This window comes from Tympanuchus pallidicinctus, unplaced genomic scaffold, assembly GCF_026119805.1.
Source record: "Tympanuchus pallidicinctus isolate F22 unplaced genomic scaffold, pur_lepc_1.0 scaffold4, whole genome shotgun sequence".
NCBI lineage: Eukaryota > Metazoa > Chordata > Aves > Galliformes > Phasianidae > Tympanuchus > Tympanuchus pallidicinctus.
Genome location: NW_026294758.1, coordinates 50,262,908 through 50,286,170, shown reverse-complemented (window position 1 = coordinate 50,286,170; position 23,263 = coordinate 50,262,908). Strand labels below are relative to the sequence as shown.

The following is a 23,263-nucleotide window of genomic DNA, read 5'->3' as shown; positions in this document are numbered from 1 at the left end:
GGCTGGCTGGAGTCCTGGCCCCTGCCTGCCTGCCTTGGCTGGCTGGCTGGAGTCCTGGCCCCTGCCTGCCTGCCTTGGCTGGCTGGCTGGAGTCGTGACCCCTGCCTGCCTGCCTTGGCTGGCTGGCTGGAGTCCTGGCCCCTGCCTGCCTGCCTTGGCTGGCTGGCTGCCTTGCATCACAGCTGGTATTGTGTTGTCAGGGTTCCCTTATTTGGAGCTTTTCTGAGGGAGGTGACTGATGGCATCATAAAGCCTTGGTTATGCCTGCCTTAGAATGTTCCTTGACAATTAAAACATGGCTGCACTGGAGGATTGGGTGACTTTGTCCTGACAGTTGCCCTATGTGTCACCGCTGGGATTCTGTGGGGCTCCATTTCCAGGCCATTTCTCTATACTGTTTTTACGGTTCCAATAAAGATCTGTTAGGTGTATCAATGAGTTTGTGGATGATGCTACGCTGGGAGCAGTTCTGACCTCCTTGAGGATAAAGAGGCCTTGCCTTGAGATCTGGACAAAATGAGGGTGGTTCCCATCTGTACAAAGAAGGGCGAGCGCTGGGTTCTGCTCCTGGGATGGGGTGCCCTGGCTCTGTGTGCAGACATCAGGGGTGAAGTTCTGGAGCGCAGCCTGGCCAAAAGGGATCTGGTTTGACGGCAAATTGCATCTGAGGCGGCCGTGCGCCTGGCACTCAGAAGGGTCAACCGTGCCCTGGGGTGCGTCAGGCCCAGCACTGGCAGGCGAGGGAAGCGGCCGTCCCGCTCTGCTCTGCGCTGTGCGGCCTCGCCTGCAGCGCTGGGTGCAGGTTGGGGTGCCACTCCATAGGATGCGAGGAGAGAGTGTCCAAAGGAGGGCTCCAGAGATGGAGGAGGATCTGAGGGCACAGTGTTTGAGGAGCAGCTGAGCACCGTGGCTGTGCTCAGCCCACAGCAGAGCAGGTTGAGGGCAGCCCTCATGGCGGCTGCAGCTCCTGACAGGGAGCGGAGGGCAGCGCTGAGCTGTGCTGCCTGGTGACAGCGACAGGGCCCGAGGGAACGGCATGGAGCTGTGGCAGGGGGCCCCAGGGGCGGCTGGGGGTCAGGGAAAGGGCCTGCACCAGAGAGCGGTGGGCATGGAATGAGCTGCCCCAATGGGCAGTGGGCACGGCCCCGAGATGCTGCAGATGAAGGACTGTCTGATTTAGGTGTCCTCTGCGGAGTGAGGGGTTGGACTTGCTGATCCTTGGGGGACCCTTCCAACTGCACATATCCATACCATCCTAGGATCATAGAATTGCCTGCGTTGGAAAGGACCTCAATGATGATGTAGTTTCAACCCCCCTGCTGTGTGCGGGATCGTCAACCACCAGACCAGGCTGCCCAGAGCCACATCCGGCCTGGCCTTGAATGCTTCCAGGGAGGGGGCATCCACAACCTCCTTGGGCAACCTGTGCATCACCACCCTCTGTGTGAAAAGCTTCCTTTTGATATCTAACTGAAACCTGCCCTGTCTCAGTTTAAGACCATTCCCCCTTGTCCTAGCACTGCGACCCTCATAATCAGCCATTCCCCTCCTCTTTATACGCTCCCCTCAAGTACTGGAAGGCCCTGGAGCCTTCTCTTCTCCAAGCTAAACAAGCGCAGTTCCTTCAACCTTTCTTCATAGGACTGGTGCTCCAGCCCTCTGATCATCTTAGTGGCCCTCCTCTGGACCCACTCCAAGAAGTTGACGTGTTATAAGACAGTGCCTTAATATATACCAAAACAGAACAAAACAAAAACAAAAACAAACAAACAAACAAAAAAGACAAAAAAAGCCCAATTAGCCATATCTCAAAAAATTTGTTATGGGGAGAATCTGCCCCAGCATCGTATGGAGAAACCAGGCAAGGCCAAGCATTGCTAATTCACTTTTATTTCTTTATTTCCTTATTTCACATGAAGGCTAGAATCGTCGTCCCTGCTTATGTCGGCTGGAGTCGTGGCCCCTGCCTGCCTGCCTTGGCTGGCTGGCTGGAGTCCTGGCCCCTGCCTGCCTGCCATGGCTTCCAGGCTGGAGCCGTGACCCTGCCTGCCTGCCTTGGCTGGCTGGCTGGAGTCCTGGCCCATGCCTGCAGCCTTGGCTGGCTGGCTGGAGTCGTGGGCCCTGCCTGCCTGCCTTGGCTGGCTGGCTGGAGACCTGGCCCCTACCTGCCTGCCTTGGCTGGCTGGCTGGAGTCCTGGCCCTTGCCTTCCTGCCTTGGCTGGCTGGCTGGAGTCCTGGCCCTTGCCTTCCTGCCTTGGCTGGCTGGCTGGAGTCCTGGCCCTTGCCTTCCTGCCTTGGCTGGCTGGCTGGAGTCCTGGCCCCTGCCTGCCTGCCTTGGCTGGCTGGCTGGAGTCCTGGCCCCTTCCTGCCTGCCTTGGCTGGCTGGCTGGAGTCCTGGCCCTTGCCTTCCTGCCTTGGCTGGCTGGCTGGAGTCCTGGCCCCTGCCTGCCTGCCTTGGCTGGCTGGCTGGAGTCCTGCCCCCTGCCTTCCTGCCTTGGCTGGCTGGCTGGAGTCCTGGCCCATGCCTGCCTGCCTTGGCTGGCAGGCTGGCTGGAGTCCTGGCCCCTGCCTGCCTGCTGTGGCTTCCAGGCTGGAGTCGTGACCCCTGCCTGCCTGCCTTGGCTGGCTTGCTGGAGTCCTGGCCCCTGCCTCCCTGCCTTGGCTGGCTGGCTGGAGTCCTGGCCCCTGCCTGTAGCCTTGGCTGGCTGGCTGGAGTCGTGGGCCCTGCCTGCCTGCCTTGGCTGGCTGGCTGGAGTCCTGGCCCTTGCCTGCCTGCCTTGGCTGGCTGGCTGGCTGGAGTCCTGGCCCCTGCCTGCCTGCCTTGGCTGGCTGGCTGGAGTCGTGACCCCTGCCTGCCTGCCTTGGCTGGCTGGCTGGAGTCCTGGCCCATGCCTGCCTGCCTTGGCTGGCTGGCTGGCTGGAGTCCTGGCCCCTGCCTGCCTGCCTTGGCTGGCTGGCTGGAGTCGTGGGCCCTGCCTGCCTGCCTTGGCTGGCTGGCTGGAGTCCTGGCCCTTGCCTGCCTGCCTTGGCTGGCTGGCTGGCTGGAGTCCTGGCCCCTGCCTGCCTGCCTTGGCTGGCTGGCTGGAGTCCTGGCCCCTGCCTGCCTGCCTTGGCTGGCTGGCTGGAGTCGTGACCCCTGCCTGCCTGCCTTGGCTGGCTGGCTGGAGTCCTGGCCCCTGCCTGCCTGCCTTGGCTGGCTGGCTGCCTTGCATCACAGCTGGTATTGTGTTGTCAGGGTTCCCTTATTTGGAGCTTTTCTGAGGGAGGTGACTGATGGCATCATAAAGCCTTGGTTATGCCTGCCTTAGAATGTTCCTTGACAATTAAAACATGGCTGCACTGGAGGATTGGGTGACTTTGTCCTGACAGTTGCCCTATGTGTCACCGCTGGGATTCTGTGGGGCTCCATTTCCAGGCCATTTCTCTATACTGTTTTTACGGTTCCAATAAAGATCTGTTAGGTGTATCAATGAGTTTGTGGATGATGCTACGCTGGGAGCAGTTTTGACCTCCTTGAGGATAAAGAGGCCTTGCCTTGAGATCTGGACAAAATGAGGGTGGTTCCCATCTGTACAAAGAAGGGCGAGCGCTGGGTTCTGCTCCTGGGATGGGGTGCCCTGGCTCTGTGTGCAGACATCAGGGGTGAAGTTCTGGAGCGCAGCCTGGCCAAAAGGGATCTGGTTTGACGGCAAATTGCATCTGAGGCGGCCGTGCGCCTGGCACTCAGAAGGGTCAACCGTGCCCTGGGGTGCGTCAGGCCCAGCACTGGCAGGCGAGGGAAGCGGCCGTCCCGCTCTGCTCTGCGCTGTGCGGCCTCGCCTGCAGCGCTGGGTGCAGGTTGGGGTGCCACTCCATAGGATGCGAGGAGAGAGTGTCCAAAGGAGGGCTCCAGAGATGGAGGAGGATCTGAGGGCACAGTGTTTGAGGAGCAGCTGAGCACCGTGGCTGTGCTCAGCCCACAGCAGAGCAGGTTGAGGGCAGCCCTCATGGCGGCTGCAGCTCCTGACAGGGAGCGGAGGGCAGCGCTGAGCTGTGCTGCCTGGTGACAGCGACAGGGCCCGAGGGAACGGCATGGAGCTGTGGCAGGGGGCCCCAGGGGCGGCTGGGGGTCAGGGAAAGGGCCTGCACCAGAGAGCGGTGGGCATGGAATGAGCTGCCCCAATGGGCAGTGGGCACGGCCCCGAGATGCTGCAGATGAAGGACTGTCTGATTTAGGTGGTCCTCTGCGGAGTGAGGGGTTGGACTTGCTGATCCTTGGGGGACCCTTCCAACTGCACATATCCATACCATCCTAGGATCATAGAATTGCCTGCGTTGGAAAGGACCTCAATGATGATGTAGTTTCAACCCCCCTGCTGTGTGCAGGATCGTCAACCACCAGACCAGGCTGCCCAGAGCCACATCCGGCCTGGCCTTGAATGCTTCCAGGGAGGGGGCATCCACAACCTCCTTGGGCAACCTGTGCATCACCACCCTCTGTGTGAAAAGCTTCCTTTTGATATCTAACTGAAACCTGCCCTGTCTCAGTTTAAGACCATTCCCCCTTGTCCTAGCACTGCGACCCTCATAATCAGCCATTCCCCTCCTCTTTATACGCTCCCCTCAAGTACTGGAAGGCCCTGGAGCCTTCTCTTCTCCAAGCTAAACAAGCGCAGTTCCTTCAACCTTTCTTCATAGGACTGGTGCTCCAGCCCTCTGATCATCTTAGTGGCCCTCCTCTGGACCCACTCCAAGAAGTTGACGTGTTATAAGACAGTGCCTTAATATATACCAAAACAGAACAAAACAAAAACAAAAACAAACAAACAAACAAAAAAGACAAAAAAAGCCCAATTAGCCATATCTCAAAAAATTTGTTATGGGGAGAATCTGCCCCAGCATCGTATGGAGAAACCAGGCAAGGCCAAGCATTGCTAATTCACTTTTATTTCTTTATTTCCTTATTTCACATGAAGGCTAGAATCGTCGTCCCTGCTTATGTCGGCTGGAGTCGTGGCCCCTGCCTGCCTGCCTTGGCTGGCTGGCTGGAGTCCTGGCCCCTGCCTGCCTGCCATGGCTTCCAGGCTGGAGCCGTGACCCTGCCTGCCTGCCTTGGCTGGCTGGCTGGAGTCCTGGCCCATGCCTGCAGCCTTGGCTGGCTGGCTGGAGTCGTGGGCCCTGCCTGCCTGCCTTGGCTGGCTGGCTGGAGACCTGGCCCCTGCCTGCCTGCCTTGGCTGGCTGGCTGGAGACCTGGCCCCTACCTGCCTGCCTTGGCTGGCTGGCTGGAGTCCTGGCCCTTGCCTTCCTGCCTTGGCTGGCTGGCTGGAGTCCTGGCCCCTGCCTGCCTGCCTTGGCTGGCTGGCTGGAGTCCTGCCCCCTGCCTGCCTGCCTTGGCTGGCTGGCTGGAGTCCTGGCCCTTGCCTTCCTGCCTTGGCTGGCTGGCTGGAGTCCTGGCCCCTTCCTGCCTGCCTTGGCTGGCTGGCTGGAGTCCTGGCCCTTGCCTTCCTGCCTTGGCTGGCTGGCTGGAGTCCTGGCCCCTGCCTGCCTGCCTTGGCTGGCTGGCTGGAGTCCTGCCCCCTGCCTTCCTGCCTTGGCTGGCTGGCTGGAGTCCTGGCCCATGCCTGCCTGCCTTGGCTGGCAGGCTGGCTGGAGTCCTGGCCCCTGCCTGCCTGCTGTGGCTTCCAGGCTGGAGTCGTGACCCCTGCCTGCCTGCCTTGGCTGGCTTGCTGGAGTCCTGGCCCCTGCCTCCCTGCCTTGGCTGGCTGGCTGGAGTCCTGGCCCCTGCCTGTAGCCTTCGCTGGCTGGCTGGAGTCGTGGGCCCTGCCTGCCTGCCTTGGCTGGCTGGCTGGAGTCCTGGCCCTTGCCTGCCTGCCTTGGCTGGCTGGCTGGCTGGAGTCCTGGCCCCTGCCTGCCTGCCTTGGCTGGCTGGCTGGAGTCCTGGCCCCTGCCTGCCTGCCTTGGCTGGCTGGCTGGAGTCCTGGCCCCTGCCTGCCTGCCTTGGCTGGCTGGCTGCCTGGAGTCCTGGCCCCTGCCTGCCTGCCTTGGCTGGCTGGCTGGAGTCGTGGGCCCTGCCTGCCTGCCTTGGCTGGCTGGCTGGAGTCCTGGCCCTTGCCTGCCTGCCTTGGCTGGCTGGCTGGCTGGAGTCCTGGCCCCTGCCTGCCTGCCTTGGCTGGCTGGCTGGCTGGAGTCGTGACCCCTGCCTGCCTGCCTTGGCTGGCTGGCTGGAGTCCTGGCCCCTGCCTGCCTGCCTTGGCTGGCTGGCTGGCTGGAGTCCTGGCCCCTGCCTGCCTGCCTTGGCTGGCTGGCTGGAGTCCTGGCCCCTGCCTGCCTGCCTTGGCTGGCTGGCTGGAGTCGTGACCCCTGCCTGCCTGCCTTGGCTGGCTGGCTGGAGTCCTGGCCCCTGCCTGCCTGCCTTGGCTGGCTGGCTGCCTTGCATCACAGCTGGTATTGTGTTGTCAGGGTTCCCTTATTTGGAGCTTTTCTGAGGGAGGTGACTGATGGCATCATAAAGCCTTGGTTATGCCTGCCTTAGAATGTTCCTTGACAATTAAAACATGGCTGCACTGGAGGATTGGGTGACTTTGTCCTGACAGTTGCCCTATGTGTCACCGCTGGGATTCTGTGGGGCTCCATTTCCAGGCCATTTCTCTATACTGTTTTTACGGTTCCAATAAAGATCTGTTAGGTGTATCAATGAGTTTGTGGATGATGCTACGCTGGGAGCAGTTTTGACCTCCTTGAGGATAAAGAGGCCTTGCCTTGAGATCTGGACAAAATGAGGGTGGTTCCCATCTGTACAAAGAAGGGCGAGCGCTGGGTTCTGCTCCTGGGATGGGGTGCCCTGGCTCTGTGTGCAGACATCAGGGGTGAAGTTCTGGAGCGCAGCCTGGCCAAAAGGGATCTGGTTTGACGGCAAATTGCATCTGAGGCGGCCGTGCGCCTGGCACTCAGAAGGGTCAACCGTGCCCTGGGGTGCGTCAGGCCCAGCACTGGCAGGCGAGGGAAGCGGCCGTCCCGCTCTGCTCTGCGCTGTGCGGCCTCGCCTGCAGCGCTGGGTGCAGGTTGGGGTGCCACTCCATAGGATGCGAGGAGAGAGTGTCCAAAGGAGGGCTCCAGAGATGGAGGAGGATCTGAGGGCACAGTGTTTGAGGAGCAGCTGAGCACCGTGGCTGTGCTCAGCCCACAGCAGAGCAGGTTGAGGGCAGCCCTCATGGCGGCTGCAGCTCCTGACAGGGAGCGGAGGGCAGCGCTGAGCTGTGCTGCCTGGTGACAGCGACAGGGCCCGAGGGAACGGCATGGAGCTGTGGCAGGGGGCCCCAGGGGCGGCTGGGGGTCAGGGAAAGGGCCTGCACCAGAGAGCGGTGGGCATGGAATGGGCTGCCCCAATGGGCAGTGGGCACGGCCCCGAGATGCTGCAGATGAAGGACTGTCTGATTTAGGTGGTCCTCTGCGGAGTGAGGGGTTGGACTTGCTGATCCTTGGGGGACCCTTCCAACTGCACATATCCATACCATCCTAGGATCATAGAATTGCCTGCGTTGGAAAGGACCTCAATGATGATGTAGTTTCAACCCCCCTGCTGTGTGCGGGATCGTCAACCACCAGACCAGGCTGCCCAGAGCCACATCCGGCCTGGCCTTGAATGCTTCCAGGGAGGGGGCATCCACAACCTCCTTGGGCAACCTGTGCATCACCACCCTCTGTGTGAAAAGCTTCCTTTTGATATCTAACTGAAACCTGCCCTGTCTCAGTTTAAGACCATTCCCCCTTGTCCTAGCACTGCGACCCTCATAATCAGCCATTCCCCTCCTCTTTATACGCTCCCCTCAAGTACTGGAAGGCCCTGGAGCCTTCTCTTCTCCAAGCTAAACAAGCGCAGTTCCTTCAACCTTTCTTCATAGGACTGGTGCTCCAGCCCTCTGATCATCTTAGTGGCCCTCCTCTGGACCCACTCCAAGAAGTTGACGTGTTATAAGACAGTGCCTTCATATATACCAAAACAGAACAAAACAAAAACAAAAACAAACAAACAAACAAAAAAGACAAAAAAAGCCCAATTAGCCATATCTCAAAAAATTTGTTATGGGGAGAATCTGCCCCAGCATCGTATGGAGAAACCAGGCAAGGCCAAGCATTGCTAATTCACTTTTATTTCTTTATTTCCTTATTTCACATGAAGGCTAGAATCGTCGTCCCTGCTTATGTCGGCTGGAGTCGTGGCCCCTGCCTGCCTGCCTTGGCTGGCTGGCTGGAGTCCTGGCCCCTGCCTGCCTGCCATGGCTTCCAGGCTGGAGCCGTGACCCTGCCTGCCTGCCTTGGCTGGCTGGCTGGAGTCCTGCCCCGTGCCTGCCTGCCTTGGCTGGCTGGCTGGAGTCCTGGCCCCTGCCTGTAGCCTTGGCTGGCTGGCTAGAGTCCTGGCCCCTACCTGCCTGCCTTGGCTGGCTGGCTGGAGTCGTGGGCCCCTGCCTGCCTGCCTTGGCTGGCTGGCTAGAGTCCTGGCCCCTACCTGCCTGCCTTGGCTGGCTGGCTGGAGTCCTGGCCCTTGCCTTCCTGCCTTGGCTGGCTGGCTGGAGTCCTGCCCCCTGCCTGCCTGCCTTGGCTGGCTGGCTGGAGTCCTGCCCCCTGCCTGCCTGCCTTGGCTGGCTGGCTGGAGTCCTGGCCCTTGCCTTCCTGCCTTGGCTGGCTGGCTGGAGTCCTGGCCCCTGCCTGCCTGCCTTGGTTGGCTGGCTGGAGTCCTGGCCCTTGCCTTCCTGCCTTGGCTGGCTGGCTGGAGTCCTGGCCCATGCCTCCCTGCCTTGGCTGGCTGGCTGGAGTCCTGGCCCCTGCCTGTAGCCTTGGCTGGCTGGCTGGACTCGTCGGCCCTGCCTGCCTGCCTTGGCTGGCTGGCTGGAGTCCTGGCCCATGCCTGCCTGCCTTGGCTGGCTGGCTGGCTGGAGTCCTGGCCCCTGCCTGCCTGCCTTGGCTGGCTGGCTGGACTCCTGGCCCCTGCCTGCCTGCCTTGGCTGGCTGGCTGGCTGGAGTCCTGGCCCCTGCCTGCCTGCCTTGGCTGGCTGGCTGGCTGGAGTCCTGGCCCCTGCCTGCCTGCCTTGGCTGGCTGGCTGGACTCCTGGCCCCTGCCTGCCTGCCTTGGCTGGCTGGCTGGCTGGAGTCCTGGCCCATGCCTGCCTGCCTTGGCTGGCTGGCTGGCTGGAGTCCTGGCCCCTGCCTGCCTGCCTTGGCTGGCTGGCTGGAGTCCTGGCCCCTGCCTGCCTGCCTTGGCTGGCTGGCTGCCTTGCATCACAGCTGGTATTGTGTTGTCAGGGTTCCCTTATTTGGAGCTTTTCTGAGGGAGGTGACTGATGGCATCATAAAGCCTTGGTTATGCCTGCCTTAGAATGTTCCTTGACAATTAAAACATGGCTGCACTGGAGGATTGGGTGACTTTGTCCTGACAGTTGCCCTATGTGTCACCGCTGGGATTCTGTGGGGCTCCATTTCCAGGCCATTTCTCTATACTGTTTTTACGGTTCCAATAAAGATCTGTTAGGTGTATCAATGAGTTTGTGGATGATGCTACGCTGGGAGCAGTTTTGACCTCCTTGAGGATAAAGAGGCCTTGCCTTGAGATCTGGACAAAATGAGGGTGGTTCCCATCTGTACAAAGAAGGGCGAGCGCTGGGTTCTGCTCCTGGGATGGGGTGCCCTGGCTCTGTGTGCAGACATCAGGGGTGAAGTTCTGGAGCGCAGCCTGGCCAAAAGGGATCTGGTTTGACGGCAAATTGCATCTGAGGCGGCCGTGCGCCTGGCACTCAGAAGGGTCAACCGTGCCCTGGGGTGCGTCAGGCCCAGCACTGGCAGGCGAGGGAAGCGGCCGTCCCGCTCTGCTCTGCGCTGTGCGGCCTCGCCTGCAGCGCTGGGTGCAGGTTGGGGTGCCACTCCATAGGATGCGAGGAGAGAGTGTCCAAAGGAGGGCTCCAGAGATGGAGGAGGATCTGAGGGCACAGTGTTTGAGGAGCAGCTGAGCACCGTGGCTGTGCTCAGCCCACAGCAGAGCAGGTTGAGGGCAGCCCTCATGGCGGCTGCAGCTCCTGACAGGGAGCGGAGGGCAGCGCTGAGCTGTGCTGCCTGGTGACAGCGACAGGGCCCGAGGGAACGGCATGGAGCTGTGGCAGGGGGCCCCAGGGGCGGCTGGGGGTCAGGGAAAGGGCCTGCACCAGAGAGCGGTGGGCATGGAATGGGCTGCCCCAATGGGCAGTGGGCACGGCCCCGAGATGCTGCAGATGAAGGACTGTCTGATTTAGGTGGTCCTCTGCGAGCACTATTGTAGATTTTACTGATTTTATTCTCTCCTGTTTCTGGCCTGCTTCCTTTCGTCCTCACATCTTCTTGCCTACAAAATATAGACCCCCAAAATAAAAAGAACCCTTCAGAATTCTAATATATTTTCGTTTCTTTGTGATGGACTGTGTTTGGAACAAAAACCCTACAAAATAGTACAAACTTATGTAACCTCATCATAACAAAGCTTTTGATGAGAAAGCATCTAATTGTACTCTTCGATAACTTTAGCAGTATTCAGTGATGAACTTCACACATTTTAAATAACACCCAATGATTGTGAAATTAAATAATGGGATAGCTATTAAAATCATAGGTGCTATACATAGAAAAGTTAGCATGTGTACATAGAGAAACAATGAAGAATGAAAAAGTATTAAATACAACCCATCCAAAACATAAGAAAAAAAAAATACATCATGATGAAAAAGTTTTTTCCTGTACTTACATATTTTGTTCCAGTTTGGGAATAGAAAACATAAATGTAGTAGTTATTACATTTTTTTTTACAATGCAAAATTATTTTTAAATGTAAAATGTTTTGTTCAAAACTTTTAGCAAATGAACAAACTTTAAAAGATGTAATTATTTCTGTTGCAACAATGAAATGATGAGAAATGCATTGACTGACAAGAGAATACACCAGAAATAATAAAGGATTTATCTGAGGTGACTGGTAAGTCTTATGATAATTCCATGTTGCAGAATATTTCTCTGATCCGTCACTGTTTCATTGTCTTCTTTTTGACATTTCTTTTCTTATCTCAATGACATTTTCCAGCCTCAAAGTTAATCCAGCAATGCCAATACAACAATGATCTGCCAGGAGTAATAGAGCCCTGCCAACCATAAATTAAGTACAGGTGTGTGCATTAGGCTGGAGGTCAGTCAACAGTTACAGCTTCTTGACATTTTGACTACTCCCAACCCTGGAGGCTGCTGTAAATTTATCCAACCGACTGTGACGATATAAAATCACACCCAAATAGCAAGCAGGAGTTCCTTACTCTATCTCTAAAGGCATCAGAGTTTTCTCTGAGCCTGGAAAGTTACTGGATAAATAAGACAGGTTTTATTTACACCTGCAGCCATAGTATTGAAACTGAAATGAAAATTATCTCATGTATAACATTCTCATCTTATATATTCTGAAGTTTAAGGCTTGGACATGACTCATTTTGTTATGGAAGGATTTTTACACACTCTTTTCATTGTATGCTTTATTGTCATGTCTGACACAGGGTGAATGTAAGTACATACAGATAATTTCATAGGGTTTTCCAGTTTTTCTTTTCTTTTTTTTTTGTGTAATAAAAACATAATTTTTCTATAGGGTTACCTTTGTGTTTTGTAATGCACCAGCTAATATGCACCTATACAGAGAAATGGGTCCAGAATCACTACGAGTTTATGAATGAACAGGAAACTCAGTACTGTTACCCCAGCTGCAAAGAAAGTGACAAGTGTTCTACATTCAAAAGCAGAGCTATTTTAATTTCATTACTACCTCCCATCTTTTAATCTGCTCATTTTGTAGCAGTTTTTAGCAATAAGGTTACAGCTAAAAACCATGACCATATCTTTCAGTGGAAATGCCTACTATTTCTAATGATTATTTCTAATTCTCTTCCAAGTATTTCCCGAAAATTTAACAAAAATATTTAGTGAAACTGTTATTTTTACACAGATTTACACTTTTTTTCATTTTTTTCTATGTTCCCAAACAAAGGTAAATGAGAGAGCAACTATTAAAAAAAAAAAAAATTAAAAAAAAAAAAAAAAAAGGATAGTAAGGATTTCCTATGTTTAAAAAGATGAACAGATAGATTATGTAGCTTACTCAGTCAAACTGTGCTCTTCCATTTGAAGTCTTATCTTATTCATGATTCAGTCTATTTGGAAGTTAAAATTTCTTACTCTCTTCAAAAGTATTTTTCAGGGTACTGATTTTGGTGTAGAAATGCTGCTGAGATTCTGTAGGGGTTGGGAGAACATTTGCAGAAATAAAGCCCTGTTGGAAGCTGATTATATTTCTGAGAAAAATTCCCCTAGAGATCTTTGTAGGTGGAATTAGCAACCATAAAGCCAGGAAAGTTTAATTATATGTACTATTCTTCTGCTCTGTACAATGTAATCTTGACAGACAGTGCAGATTATCTGTAATGTTTCCCTTCTTTTTTTTTTTAATATTTTCAGTATATGTATATCAAGGGCCAGGAATAAAAAAGAAAAAAAAAAAGAAAAAGGTTATAGATAAAGATAGAGGGAAGAATGTAGTCAAAACTGAATTGCCCTTCTTAGTTTTTCTATGATTAATTGTAGGAGGACCACTGTCTATTTGGGGTGTGAATACTATTAGGATTACAATTGCTAGTAAAAATCATAACTAGTTTCCTGATCTTCCTCCAGGAAAACATGGCTTGTTATGGAAGCATATCAGAGGTCTGATTTCTGAGACTATATTTGCATTATAAGCAAATATAATAAAATATAATTTTCTTCCATCATTGAGGCTCAGGACTGTGAGTCAGAGGATCCCCAGAGCATCTGGTTGAAAAAGCATTTAAATGTCTGCATAGGAGAATGTATAAAGACCTAAACACAAAACCCACCATTTTTCCTTCACTACTTACTCTCCAAAAATGGGGTACTGCATTTTGTTCTCCAGAATTTTGAAAAACTGAACAAAAAAGCCGTGAGGTGAAACACAGATTCCTACAAACCAAGGACCCATTTCAAAACTTAATAACTACTTCCTTCAGATACAAAACAAAACAAAAACAAAGAGATTAATGTATTTTCATACTGCAAATTAGATCCCAACACTACTTCTAAATTACAAACGCAAATTAGAAGTAGGTACAGAAAGAAGGCAGCAGTATGCACTGCAGTATGCAATACAAATTGTGCGTTGCCAAGGTTCTCGAAGGCGTTTAGACATCTACCTCTCATTTAAACTCTAAAATCGTGTTGTATAGGCTAATATACTCTGTCATATAAAATTCAGACAACTTCTCACAAGCTCCTAGTCCTTGTAACTTTTGTTCTTTGTTGAGTTTCTTCTCAGCACATCATTTGCCAATCAAGTCTTCCAAAAAAAGAGCGGATAGATCTGATTAGGTATTCAGAGTGTTTAAAGACCACAAAGAGTTAAGCTGGAAATGAGGGTTTTTTTCCATTATGTCTTTCATTTCTCATATTTACTTCAAAAATAATGAGATGAAATGACAATAACAAAGTTGAAAGACTGCGCACTTTATGCAATATATAGCTGATTTCTACTTTAAATAACAAATCAATTTTAACTGAGTTCCAGTAAACACAGTAAATAATAAATATTTTCCACTGTTTTAGAATAAAAGCTTACATAGCAATATTAGTGACTAGTCTTACCCATTTCCCTGATAGAACTTCAGGAGCTTTTAGTAAAATAATGGTAAGAAAAGTTTGCATTAATTATATCTAACAAAAAGTGTCTCAAGAAGACAGTAAAAATTATGTCACAGAAAAAACTGATGCACTTCTTTACATTCTAAAGAAATGCATCAAAATTAAACATACCTCAGGAGGACTACAAAGACAGTGAGGGGTCTAGATGGGAGGAGGAATGAGAAACAGCTGAAAACCTTTGTTTTTTTCTCAGCCTAGAGAAGTAGATAACTGAGGGGAGACCCCATCACACAGAAAGCCTACAGCTTTCTCATGAGGGAAATTGGAGGGGTGCTGATCTTTTCTCTCTGTTGACCATTAGCAGTACCTGGGAGAACAGCATGAAGCTGCAACAGGGGAAGTTCATGGAATCATAGAATCTCTAAGGTTGAAAAAGACCTCCAAGATCATCCAGTACAACTGTCCACCTATCACTAATATCTCCCCACTAAACTGTGTCCCTTAGTATCACATCTAACTGTTTCTTGAAGACCTCCAGGGACAGTGGACTTCAGGTACTCCAGCACTTCTCTGGGCAGCCTGTTCCAGCATCTGACCACTCTTTCAGAGAAGAAATTTTTCCTAATAATCCTACCTGAAAACTGTCCAGCCTATCCAACAGGTTCTGTTTGGTTATCAGGAAAACATTCTCCACTGAGAGGAAGAGGCAGTGGAACAGACTCCAAAGGGAGGTGGTCATGGCACTGAGCTAGCCAGAGTTCAAGTGTCTAGACACCGTTTAAACAGATCTGTCTCCTGGGCAGACCTGTGTGGAGCAAGGAATTGGATTTAATTATTACTACAGGTCTCCTCCAACTTGAGATATTCTATGATTCTTATGTACACAATCAGCAGCAAACAGACACAACTTTTTCTTTTTTTTTTTTTTTTTTTTTTTTGCATCTACATGCCTAGTACAAAATGCATCCTGTTCCCACTCTTGTTCTTGCTCCAGAATAAAATTTTTGCATTAGGGAGTTTTACTGGCACAACCAAATATTTAATTACAATATTACACAGGAAATATTATCATCTCCAAACACTGCTAAAATAACCAGTATGGAGTTTTCCTGACTAATATGTCTTCCAGAATGGCCATGGACACACGACTATGGGGGATACAAATTAGATATTAAATGAAACCAGCCATGTGGAAGTTTCTGTATCCCTGTGGTGGCTGCAACAGACCAGCATGGAAGCTGACAACTTGCAGTACTTTGTTTTGGCCATCAAATCTGTGCTCTTTGTCAGCAAAAATAAACTTCTAGATTGCATGAATTTGTCCTGAGATGGCTACAGGAATTTAAGATCTGCCTTACACCAGCAACATGCAGGCTTAACAGGCAGTAGGCCACAATAAGTTCCAACAGACACACAGTGAGCCCAGAGCTGGACACAGTATTCTGAATGTGGCCTCTCCAGGGCAGAGTAGAGCGGGACAATCACCTCTCTTGACCTGCTGTAGGGAACCTGCTTTGGCAGGGGGGTTGGACTCAATGATCTCTGGAGGTCCCTTCCAACCCCTACAATTCTATGATTCTGTGACCTCCTGTCCACCCTCATTTGAAGTAGCTTGGACTACTTGGCCACAAGGGCACACTGCTGTCTCATGGCCAACCTGTTGTCCACCAGGACACCCAGGTGCTTCTCTACAGACCTCCTCTACTTCATTGCGTGAAAACGTAGATCTGATTATAACAATATGGCAGTGTTTATTATATTTATTATATGTCTTGCCCTAAAAAAGTCCGAGAAAATTCATAGTGTAAAATTTCCAATAGCCTCCACCCTGTTGAGAAACTCAGAGTAGTTAGAAGCAAATTTCTTACTTCAATATCAAAAGAAATTAAAGTAATCAATGTTTTTCTGAAGAGATGCAATTACATTTAAGAAAGTAAAAAAGATGGTTACCAAGCAACAGTGTTCAGCCTACATATACTGTCTATTCATAACCACTAGCAGAGTACAGGAAATGACAGGCTGTCACTACAGAACAGAGACATGCAGAATTATGCCATTTCTTTCTTGCATTACCTCCTACGAGAGAGATCAATTATATCCCACACACAGTGATTAGGTTAAATAACCACAGTAAGTTTAAAATATTAGGATTTTTCAGAGTAGTCAAATAATGCAGGAAGAATATTTCCAGGACTATATCCTCATATCTCAAAAGTATCACTACCATCTATCCACTGCAGAAACATCTCTCGCAGATCTCTTTGAGCAAAGATGAGACTTAATTCCCCCGGAGCTTCAGAGGTGGAATTAACATTTCAGTTTGGCCCATCAATGTTGTAATTTCCAAGTCACTGTTTTGATCTCACAATTATAGCAGATGGGCAGATTGTTGTGTCAGCATGGAACACCATTAACTTCACTGAGGCTCTGCATGGGTGTAACCTTCAGTCTATACACAGTAAATTATAGGACTAGGGCCTATGATTATTTTTTCTGAGGGCTTCTAATAAATGACAACATCACATTTTCCCAATAGTCCATTCTTGATTGCTCCCTAAATAAATGACAGAATCAATATGTAAATGAAATCGATAAGGATTCTGCTACCACTTCTTATGACAACTTCATGAATCTCCTAATAACCTTTATTTGTGACAGAACTATGAAATTAAGGAACATCTATTTTCAAAATCAATATTTAAAAAAAAAACAAACCTTGAAGTCCACTGCTTTTTAATGCTGTGACAACAAGAACTGACAATTTTGTCGCCGTGATGAGAAAAGTACGTGAACGGGTATCTATGCTGCGTGTATCTCGCTGTCAGCAGTGAACAGATGCTGTAAAATAGAATTTCAATTTTTGAAAGACTATTTCATTTAACTATATTTTTCATTTTCCGAATAGCTTCCTATTGTCACAAACAAAAAGAAATACATAATTGTAAAAATAGTGGGTTAATAAGTTGCTTAACTGAAGAACAAGAAGACCTTTTTTCTGTATCCCAGTCAAAACACAAAACAACCAAAACACAAAACAACCAATGATTACATAAGCACAAGGATACAAAAAAAAGTGTATCTGTTTTCTCTAGAAGATGGACTCTGTTCTCCATTTTCATCCATTTTCTCCCCTCTGATTGCAGAAAAACACTTCAGAGCTTATCTTTTTTTCTTCTGATTACTGCATTCATACAAGTTTGTGTGGCCAGTAGAAACCCACAACTCTGCAACTACAGAAATTGAGATATTGCCCACCTTGTTTAATGCTAAGATGTATGGAATTCATACAGAATTCAGGCTTTTCAAACACCATTGCGCAAGGAGTCAGAGAAAGGTCAAGAGAGTGGGATATATTTAGAGGAGCAATAGAAGCTACATCTACCCAATATGAAATACTGTCTGCACAGAAAACTGTTTTCTTCTTAAATGGCAGGGAAGGCTGCTGGACTCATCAGCAGCCTTAGGTCAGGGACAGGGAGCAGGCATTTTCCTGTGCCCATGTTCAGTTCTGAGTAACATACCTACAAAGCAGTACAAATCTAGTTTTCATTAATGTTGGGGACACTGTAAGAAACAACACTTTGATGAATCAGCAGAACTAATTATGAGGGTTTAGGGGGAGAGGAATTTTAGCTATATAAGGAAGCGTTGCCTTATGCTGAGCTTCTGAATTTATTTATTTATTTTCTATTTGCTACTGATTATACCCTTCTGGAACTAGCAGAACATATCATTTACATTTAAAAAACTGTATTCCCTTATACTCACTTAGCAGCCTGAAAAAACTGCCTGTGGATCTACATCCAGGTGAAGGCCAGTCACAAGTGGCATCCCCCAGAGTTCTGTCTTGGGACCAGAGCTCTTCAGCATCTTTATCAATGACACAGATAGTGAGATTGAGTGGAACTCCATAAATGTGTACAGGCTGCAAAAAGAACACACTGAGAGCTGCCCTACAAACAAGGACTTGGGAGTCTTAGTGGATGAAGAGCTGGATATGAGCCAGCAGCACATGCTTGCAGCCCAGAATGCCAACAGCATCCTGGGCTGCATCAAAAGAGAGATGGTCAGCCCAGAGAGGGAAGTGATTGTTCCCCTCTGCTCTGCCCTCTGGATTACTATGTACAGGCCTGGGGACCTCAAAACAAGAAAGTTGTGGAGTTATTAGAGCTCCAGAGGAGGGCCACAAAGATAATGTGTGGGCTGAAGCAACCCTCTTATGAAGTAAAGATTGTGGCAGTTGGGCATGTTCAGCCTGGAGAAAAGAAAGCTTCAGGGAGATCTCACTGTGACCTTCCAGTGCTCGGAGGGAGATTATAAGCAGGAGGGATACTGGGTTTTTATAAGCGTACAGGTAGCACAAGAAGGAATGACTTCAAACTAAAAGAGGAGAGGTTTAGGTTAGATGTTAGATGATACAAGAAAGACATTCAGAGGGTGGTGAGGCCTAGAGAAGTTTTGGGTGCTGTAGCTCTGGAGGTGTACAAGACCAGGCAGGATGGGACCATAGGCAGCCTGATCGGGTAGGTGGCAGCTCTGCTCACTGGAGAGAGCTTGGAACTAGAAAATATTTAAGGTCCCTTCCAACCCAAGCCATTCTGTGATTCCATGATTCTGTAGGTATATCAGAGAAATACCTGACTTTATTCTCAGTTCTCAGCCAAATTAGTCATGATTAATTATGAAAGCGTATAGCTATCAAGGTTTAATAATGGCCATTGTCATCACAGGCAGAAGTGTCTCAAAATTTTACTTGAGCCTTTGACGAATTATGGTAAGTGAATGAATAACAGCGTGTGTTTTTAGCAAAGAACTGGATCCTAGGAGTTGAGAACATGAAGGAAAAGCAGTGGAATCAATTGTGGCTACATGTTCAAATAAAAAAAGTCATATAGTTGATAAAAGATAAAAGAGTTGACCAGAGAGTAGAGAAAGGGAGTAAAAATGGATGAGTTACAGGATAACCAAATTGCCAGTTCATCATACACAAAAAATTATTTCACAGCTACGTAAGGTTTAGCGCAATTTTTGCAATTAAAATTTTTTTTTGAAAATTAATCTTTTATTTCCACTTTTAACTTCTAAAAAGTAAACAGACCGTTAACATTTTACATATACTGCAAAATTATTTTCCAAGATCCAGATTAATTTTTAAAGTCTTCCTTCTCTCTACTGGCAATGCAGTGTCTAATATCATCTGCAAGCTTAAGTGGCTGCACAGATAATTCTGGCTACCCTAAAGACATCAAAAGGATGCTCCTCAGCAAAAATACATACAGCACAGAGAGAATGCCAAATGTTGTTCTAAACCTAGGCATTTGCATTTTCTGCTAGTTAGCTTGTGACAAGAGGCATCTGAGGAAGCCCTGCTGAGGATTAGTTCAGCCAAGACAAGAAGCAGCTCCATTAAGACAAGCAAATGGCCAGTATGCTTGTACTTCTGTCACCAGTAAGCTGCCAATTTTCATGCAGTAGCAGAATGACTTTCTTTTGAGTAAAAAAATAGCTTTAACATTAAAAGCATTGTACCTGAGTTTTTATTACAGACAAGTTACCTGCAGAAATTTGTATTTCTCAGATTTGCAGAAGAATACCGTTAAAATGAAGGAGAGGAACACCAACAGAAAACATGGGAAAAATAGTTGTTGCTATGAAATAGAATCATAGAATCATAAGAATATTTTAATTAGAAGGGACTTAAAAAGTCATCTAGTCCAACTCCTCTGCAATGAACAGAGACATCTTCAACTAGACCAGGTTGCTCAGAGCCCCACACTCCCTATTGCTGTATGTCTCCAAGATAGGGCATCCAGTGCATCTCTGGGCAACCTGTTCCAGCGCTTCGCTACCCTCACTATGAAAAAATGACCAGTAGAATAATTCTTTCAAGCTTTTTTTTTTTTTTTTTTTTTTTAAGAGTGGAAGAATTCAGAAGGTATAGAAAGAACTTAAACAAAGCAAAAACAAAGACAGAGCAAGCCCAAACTGCAGGAAATTTGTTCATTCTGTGTTCTCATTATTATTTTTTATTGCTTTTTGAGTTATTGCAGATTTACTGCTGCTGAGAAAGACTTCTATTCTAATTAGAGACAAGTTAGTGGTGTGCATCAGTAGCATCTGTTGCAGAGAAAGTCTTATGCTCTCTATTACTAGCCCACGTGGTGCACTAGAGGTGGAAAAAAAAAGATTCTGAGAAATATTCTCCCAGCTTTTCTAAATTTTTGAATACCATTCTTATGGGGGAAAAATGCTTTTCTGGTGTTAAACACAAAGATCTTATCAGTACACTGGATCTAGAACTTAAGACGAACCTATCCATAGCTTTGTCAGAGCATTTTGTCCCCTGTTTAGAGTCAATTTCACTTGACTTGCAGAACAAATCCATTTCATTGATAGTCTTTTGAAGCCTAATATTTCCAGACAAAGCTTGGAATTTCCCCAGCATAAAATACAGACCAGCAGTTCTGAGGTCTGGAAGGATCTAACTATTTTGTTATGTAAATGTTCTGTTATTTACTCCCAGAAAACTAACCCTGAGAAACAGCTTAAATAGCATGAGGCCAATAACGCTGTCCTGTCTTTCCAATGCTGTATTCTTCCACCATTATATTTTTCTCCCTAATTTGGAGGAGCTTTGAACAATGATAGAAACTTCCACATTGAAAAATGAAGAAAAAAAAGAGGTCTTTATGATCTTTATAGGAGCATGAGATTAGGATTATTTTATGAAAGAAATTCCAATAGATCTTCTATCTCAGTGACAAAGTAACAGCTCTAAAGGGCATAGATGAATACATAGCTTCAAAAATATCTCTTGCTCATCAATGGATCCTTAAACAAGAGTATTGACTTCAGCCCAACGGCAGATGGAGAACATAATTATTTCCATTTTTTCTCTATGAATGGACAGACTTTCTCATCAGACAAGCAGTGGAAATAATTGGACATACCACTGTGTAACATTCCTTAAGAAAAGTAGAATTCTTTTAAGAATTGGGAAAAGGCAGAAGTTGTAATGCCCAATGTATTTGTTTGAGCTTTTCATCTGAAGATCATCAACAAACTATTCAGAGTGAACCCTTTTCAGGAAAAGCTTTCAGTAATTATAAAAGAGCATTTTTCAGCTAGTCACAGAACAGCACCAAAAAATTCCTGACCAGCTTCAATTCTGGAGCAGATGATAATACTAAATAACTTACAAAAGCGCCTGTTTTTTTTTAAGAGACTTAGCCCAAGACAAATACAAATCACAAATGGCTCTTCTATGGTGCCGAATGGAAAGGTGAGACTTGAAGTCTGTTGCTCAGTTACAGACAAAATAGTCTTGAGTTAATCACATATCTCTGACTTTCTTTAAAAGCCAAGCAAAAGTCAGTCGGGATTTGGGTCTGAATGGAACAAGCAGGCATGCATGTAGAAGTTGAATAAACCAAGTAATGTTCCTGAAATGTGGCCATCCTTTCAGCTTCTGGAATAGTGCTGGGACTTAAGATAACTAGCACTCTCCCAAATGACAACAGTTCTATGAATGGGCACAAGCTAGAAAACTTTCCTCAAAGTATCTTGGGTGAAAATTCTCCTGTTTTTACAGATAAGTGAATTCAATAAATGGGCTACTTCATTCTAGTTGACTTCTATACTGAATTTTAATATCTGCTTTTATAGTGACCTTTTCCAAAAAGACAGACCATCAGCTCTAGCAGTGGTTATGAAATTTGGTAAAGGAGTGTCTTTTTGACACACACACACACACAAAAAAAGGCAAAAAATTGTTGCTTATGACTTGAGAAGTAGTTCCTTTCCTTCAGAGAGTGCTCAGCCACAGTTTGCAACTATGCTTTCTATGCTCTTGCTACTACGTAAGAATAAACACTGGTGAGCAAAGAGAGAACATGAACGTGACAAGAAATCTATACAGTACCTGCAGAAAATAGAGTGTAAAAATTCATCACTTTAGTGTAAAATATATACCACAAAAGCACGGGAAAGACTGAATGCCCTTAAACTCACTCAGTTTTAAAAGTTCTGTGTTTCATATTTAAACAATTCACTCCTAAGGAATAAGATGCCATTTTATACAAATAAAACACACGTGTAGTTAGTGGAGAAAGTCAGTAACATTGACCGAACGGCTGCCATCTGGTATTCCAAGATCAGCTACTGAGTTGTTCATTAGTTTTTTTTTCCTCTGAAACGAGTTTTCACAGCTGATATGTTGACTCTTATGGTGATCTATCCCAACTAGTTCTTTGATGGAACACTGATGTCATACTCCTGTTCCTTCAAGAGAACATAAGATAACACTGTGAAAATGTGTAAAGGCTACTCCATATGTTTCTTTCTTCTAACATCAAAAATAGATAAAAAGTGGACAAAGCACTGTTTCTTTGTTGGCTTCCTAAGTTTTATTCTCATACTATTGATTTGTGTGATACTTTGTTTCTGGAACTATGAGACATGAAGGTTAAAAGCCCATGCCAGCATAGGCTGCATCTGATTTCCTAGCATCATCTGTACATTAAAATCAAGATTTCTTTTCATCTTCAGTGACCCAGAAAGTGTCAGAAGCTTCTGTTGGTTTCTGAAAGTATCAGAGAGATGCTCTCAACCTGTAGCATCATGGTCTAGAAAATTCTTGCCTGGAGAACTGTATTGTCTCTCATGATTGTAAGCCGAAGCCCATCAAATAATAATCTTCATTCTGACATGTTATTCTTCCATTGTACAGGCCAACATGATTCTTTGTCCAGCTCAAAATATTCCATCTTGCCAAACCTCCTCCACAGACAAGCAATAAGGATAATTTGTTACATATACAAGACTTTCTAAACAATTCTTTAGGTGATTCATACCCTTTCCTTACAATCTGTCAACAGCTGCAGTCATTTTAAAAAAAAAGACAAATGATTTTGTCAGTTCTCAAGGAAGCTGCTGCCCACAAACATACAATTCATTAGGTGAAAATGAAAGAGCTGGAAAAACAGGCATCAGACTGATGAAAAAAAGCTGACTAAAACCAGAAACTTCATTTTAAACTTCTATGGAAATGGTATTTTCGTATACGTAATGAAAACACAAAGCTCAGACGAATAATGGGAATACATAGGATATACAGCACAGAAGGACACAAAGCTGTCAGTGACAGACACAAAATCAGAATGGTTAACAGCTGATATGGAGCCTAAACATATTGAGCAGCAGAAATGAAACTGCCAAAAGGAAAATTATTTACTGAATAGGAGTATTTAAGTTCTTTCCATTGCGATAAATCTTTTGATCGCAAACATTTATTTATCAAGGGGAGCTGGGAAGCTTCTAAGGAATATCTGAAGATGCTTCTCAGAACTGTGGTTTTGACCTGGTTTAATTCCTTAATTTCTGAAATACTGAAGACATAAAAATCTGCTCACCTTTCTTGGTCATGAAATGTACTTTTTCTGGAAAAGAATACCTACACAAAAATGTAAATTTAAATTTCTATTTTCCATCCAAAGCAAGACTCTTTAAAATGCAGAAATTTTGTTGAACTTTTTAACTGCTTGGTAGTGTATTTTTCTCCCTCAGGCAGCACTGCCT

The 23,263-nt window shown here is 47.4% G+C and overlaps 1 protein-coding gene across 1 annotated transcript; it reads right to left on the bottom strand.

The window, feature by feature from the left end:
• Positions 1-2,054: 2,054 nt before the first annotated feature.
• Positions 2,055-5,762, bottom strand: LOC128089209 (circumsporozoite protein-like; the record flags this gene model as incomplete). The annotated part of the gene is made up of 2 exons (XM_052700338.1): positions 5,191-5,762; positions 2,055-2,678 (listed from the first exon to the last, which is right to left on the bottom strand). Coding segments are annotated over exons 1-2 (1,033 nt in total), but the record flags the coding sequence as incomplete, so codon positions are not given.
• Positions 5,763-23,263: the final 17,501 nt, after the last annotated feature.